Here is a 4,930-nt window from a genome sequence, read left to right as displayed (position 1 = left end):
GCGGGTCTGCAGCTGGATACTATTGCTCTCTGTAGATCCAGCCTTCTCGTGAGCCACGATTGGTTGATTATGTGCAATGTCTGCACGCTATTGGCCAAACTACCGTTCAATCATACCTTCAGCAAGTACGAAAACAACAGAAAATCGAAGTTAAATCCAGGACATTTTAGGCAATTTAGAAATCCCAGCCAGGGTAAAAGAGAACGTATGGTCACCCCAGAGTTAACATTTATCTATATACTCTAGTTTACAAGTAAAACTGTTTTATGCTGTTGCTTTATCTTCTCAGCTAATTTCTTGGACTTTCTCCTCAACAGAAGATGATACGACTCTACCATCCACAAGCTCCTCCACAATGACCTTCACTCGGCGCTGGAGGTGAGGGTTATGCTCTATAAGGGTTTACCAAACAGACGCATATGTATTACTGCCTGGTTTCATTCATTTCTGCACTGCATTGGCTGAGAATTTCATTTCACTCACCTTCCTCTTCCTTTATCTCCACCGTTTTGGTCACAGTTTCTGTCTCTGTCACGGAAGTTTTAGTCGTGGAAGATGAAGATGTGCTTATGAAGGTCCTACAGGACACAACGATATACTCTGGATCTCATAGCTGATACAGCGCATAAGCTCACCAACTTAACTTACTGAAAACAGCCAAACAAATCTGTTCTACGTACGTATGAGCTTCTCCATCCAGCAGCCTCCTGTACTCGGCGATCTCGATCTCCAGCCTCATCTTGATGTCCAGCAGTATCTGGTACTCTGAAGCCTGTTGTTGGATGTTGGCATTGAGTCTCTGTAGCTCCTCCTGCAGGTGGTCTATGCGCAACTGCAGCTGACTCAGCTGGGCCGCATAACGCCTGCCAACATCAGCCAAACTCTGCTCCAGATTTTGTTTCTGTGCAAAATGAGTATACACATAGTATGTAAATTAAATACCTAAGTGGAAATACTATATTATAACCCATGTTAAGTCCACTAGCTGTTTCAATTATTTATGTTCAACAGCAGATTGAGAGTGTGAGCATGATTGTTTTTATAGCATTCAATAAATAAGAAATGAATACTTAGTAGCTTACATTTTAGGCACAAAATTGTCAGTTATTTCTTGCAACAAATGCATGCATACAACTATCTATGGAAGCCCACGCAACTTTTTTTGCAACTTTTTATCTTGCAATTCTGACTTTTTTCGTGCAATTGCAAGGTTATATCTCACAACTCTGACTTCTTTTCATGGAGTTGTGAGATATAAGCTCATAATCACGAGTTATAAAATCCAATTCTGAGGAAAAAACTTGCAATTGCTTGTTATAAAGTCAGAATTGCAATATATAAAGAATTGCGAGATATAAAGTCGCAATTCTGAGAAAAAAAAGCCAGATTTGCAAATTAATATCTCGCAATTCTGACTTTATAACATGCAATTGCGAGTTTATATCTTGCCATTCTGACTTTATTTCTCAGAATTGCAATTTTATATCTTTTAAATCTAGAAGAAGTAAACTCGTATTTGTGAGAAAGTCAGAACTGAAATAAAATTCACAATTCTGAACAATATTGGTTGAATGAATGAGTTGCTGCTCATAAATGATTTGCTGCTCACAGTCACTTCTTTCTGGAATGAATATTTGTTTTTGAATTAATCGTTTGAATGATTTAGTGACTCATTAAACAGTAACTTGACTTGAATCCGTGGATTCCTATTGAAATGACTGATGCAGAAGCTTTCTGTTGGTCAATGAGATGAATTCACATGACCCACTGATTGCAAAATCTGCTTCACCTCACAAGATATTCCCAAAGGTGTGAATTCCTATTAAGATGACTGGATTTTTACCAAAGCGGAATGATACAAACAGTAAAAAGTCATGGTGCCTATAATAGGGCTTTTGGAACGCTGCTCAGCCAATCACATTCGAGGACCGGAAATAACTGTTGTATAATGAAAAGTAAGCAGAGATTTTCAGATATCTCCTGTGAGAATATACCATTGTGAGAACCCCCTGTAGTTCTATCTCCAGGCTCTGGAAAGTTCTCTTCAGATCAGTGAGCTCAGTCTGAGATGTCTTGATTTCAGTGTAGCTGCTGGTCACCTGAGTTTGCAGCACCTCCGCCTAAAAATTTATGACACAGATAAAGGAATGAGGAATACATGATTATAAAAAAAAACACAGTCTGGTCTGGTCAGTCAGAATATTGCCTGCTGCGAGTGTCTATACATTTCCGTTCATAAGTGTTGTATTACTGCAGAATGAACTGACCCAACACAATCTCATGAAAAACGTAACTATTTTATATTTTGGCATATTGGTGGCCAATATGACTTTGAGTAGTATGAGAATGTATGATTTTTAGAAAATAAATAACCATGAAGGTCCACAGCTACATCTGAGATGTCAGCAAATAATGCAAAAATTTACACATGTAAGGCCCTATGATTTCCGCGAAACAGAAACCACAAAATTTGCTAAATTTTGGAATGGATAAATATGTAAGTACACTTAAATCAAAACGTGATATGGACTAACATTAGTGTATGTGAATATTAAACGGTTAGTTCACCCAAAAATAAAAATTCTGTCATTAATTACTCACCCTCATGTCGTTCCAAACCCGTAAGACCTTTGTTCATCTTCTGAACACAAATTAAGATATTTTTGATGGAATCTGAGTGCTCTCTGACCCTCCATAGACAGCAAGGATATTACCACGATCAACACACAGAAACGTTGCAAGGACATCGGTAAAATAGTCCATGTGACATCAGGGGTTCAACCGTAATTTTACGAAGCTACGAGAATACTTTTTGTGCGCAAAGAAAACAATAATAACATAAATTATTCAGCAATTCTTCTCTCCGAGTTACCGTCTTCCGCCATTTTGGAGAGTACCCCAGAATGTAATCAACGTAGTCAGCGTTGTTTACGTTCAGTAGAAAGCGCGCGCATGCTGAACCCGCATTCTCGTAGCTTCGTAAAATTATGGTTGAACCCCTGATGTCACATGGACTATTTTACCAATGTCCTTGCTATGTTTCTATGCGTTGATCATGGTAATATGCTTGCTGTCTATGGGAGGGTCCGAGAGCTCTCAGATTCCATCAGAAATATCTTAATTTGTGTTCCGAAGATGAACGAAGGTCTTGCAGGTTCGGAACGACATGAGGGTGAGTCATTTTTGGGTGAACTATCCCTTTAAGCCACAAAATACTATTTAAATATGAATCCTGCATGTTCTGTGCGTCTCAATGTGAAGGAATGGCGCACGCGTGCGGTTTCGTACTACACACAAACTGAAGCGCATGACACTCGCGGTATTTTCAGCCTCTGCTGCCTTAATATATGAGTACAGGAACACATCATCTTTAACTGCTCTGAGAATCACTTCATGAGCATTTGTCATCATATATAGGCTACAAAGTGAAACATAAAGGTCTTAACAGGACCCGTCAAAATAAAAGTTCCGTGGTGGTGGTGGCGCCCAGTAATGCACTTTTAGCCTGTCATGTCACGGTTGGAGAGACCGTAACTGAACTCCGTATCTACCCTGTCAAAGAGAATGTTGATGAATTCTCCCTGTTTCCTGATGCTTCTGTCACGACTCTCTGCGTTTGCTGAAACTACTGATGCTACTGCTGTAGAACCTCCGTGTCAGTGGTATCCACTTATCAGCTCTCTTCCTATCCTGTTACAGTCAAGGAGACTGTCTGTGAACTCTCAGTCTGTCCTGTCATGGTTATAAAGGGCTGCCCCTGAACTCTCTGCTCGCCCTGTTATGGCCAAAAATGCTGCTTCTGAACTGTCTTTGTTTAAATTCTGCTGTTGAATCTGATTTTGAACTGTCTGTCTTGCCAGTTTCAGTGAATTAGTCTAATTATGAACTGGCTGCCCATCCAGTTTCCATGTTCCTAGTTTCCCTGTTTTCCTAGTTTTTGCTTCTCTCGTGTTTGGATCCTTGGACTATTACCTTGTTTTGATTGTTTGCTGCCTGCCCTGACCTATGCCTGTTTGTGGATTACTCTTTTGCCTCTGCCTTGAATATTACCATTTGCTGTTACTGGACACTGCCTGTTTTGACCACACTCTTTTAATAAAGCCTGCAAGTGGATCCCCACTCCATTGTCACGCCCCCTTCGTTACAGTGACAAAATATATTACTTAATGTAATGATAGTACTACTACTACTAAATAAAAACAAAACATTATTTTAAAGTAATATTTACCAGAAGAAATATTTACCATAAATTATTTAGATGAAAAATGTAAATAGGCCTACACAGTATTTCTGAAAATAAATAAATAAATAATAATAATACATTTTTTTAAAATAAATTAATTGGAGATGCTTTTGATTATTAAAATTTAATGAAAAATTTAAAATGGAATCCAGAAAAGTAATGGAAAACACAGAATTTGGTAAAAACAAAAACAAACAAAAAACTGAATTTGAGAAACAAAATAAATTGCTGTCAAATTATGTGTTTCATTATTTCAATTAATCAGACAATTCATTTCAATTAATGCTTTTTGATTAATATTTAATTTAACCATTAAAACAGAGTATAGAAAAAATTAAACTGGAAAAAAACGGAGTGCAGAAAAATTAAAATGGAAAAAAATGTAATTTGGAAAAAAATAATAATAATTAGGGCTGCACGATAAATCGCATGCGATATTTAACGCGCATCTTATCAGTAAAGCCGGTTCTTTAATCAGCGGTAAATCTCCATCACCTGCGGGCTTTCACATTGAGCAGCATTAACTACACAGAGCCGTTGTTCACTGACGAGCAGCGCAAAAAATCGCGCGAATATGAACGTGGGTTTGCGCAACTCGTCAGAGAACAACGGCTCTGTGTAGTTAATGCTGCTCCATGTCAAGTCAAGTCAAGTCAAGTTTATTTGTACAGCGCTTTTCACGATACA

The 4,930-nt window shown here is 38.2% G+C and overlaps 1 protein-coding gene across 1 annotated transcript in view; it reads right to left on the bottom strand.

Moving 5' to 3' along the window:
- Positions 1-273: 273 nt before the first annotated feature.
- The window catches only part of LOC107753854 (keratin, type I cytoskeletal 19-like), a 9,773-nt gene continuing 5,116 nt past the window's right edge, over positions 274-4,930 (bottom strand). The window contains exons 6-9 of the mRNA XM_016570127.1: positions 1,995-2,120; positions 681-901; positions 484-578; positions 274-392 (exon numbers count right to left, since the gene is read on the bottom strand). Of these exons, the coding sequence (XP_016425613.1) occupies positions 286-392; positions 484-578; positions 681-901; positions 1,995-2,120 (549 nt within the window). The 3' untranslated portion in view covers positions 274-285. The remainder of the gene's footprint in view (positions 393-483; positions 579-680; positions 902-1,994; positions 2,121-4,930) is intronic.

Source organism: Sinocyclocheilus rhinocerous, unplaced genomic scaffold (assembly GCF_001515625.1).
Source record: "Sinocyclocheilus rhinocerous isolate Xijiao unplaced genomic scaffold, SAMN03320098_v1.1 scaffold711, whole genome shotgun sequence".
In the NCBI taxonomy this organism is placed as follows: Eukaryota; Metazoa; Chordata; class Actinopteri; order Cypriniformes; family Cyprinidae; genus Sinocyclocheilus; species Sinocyclocheilus rhinocerous.
This window is presented reverse-complemented; position numbering and strand designations above follow the sequence as displayed.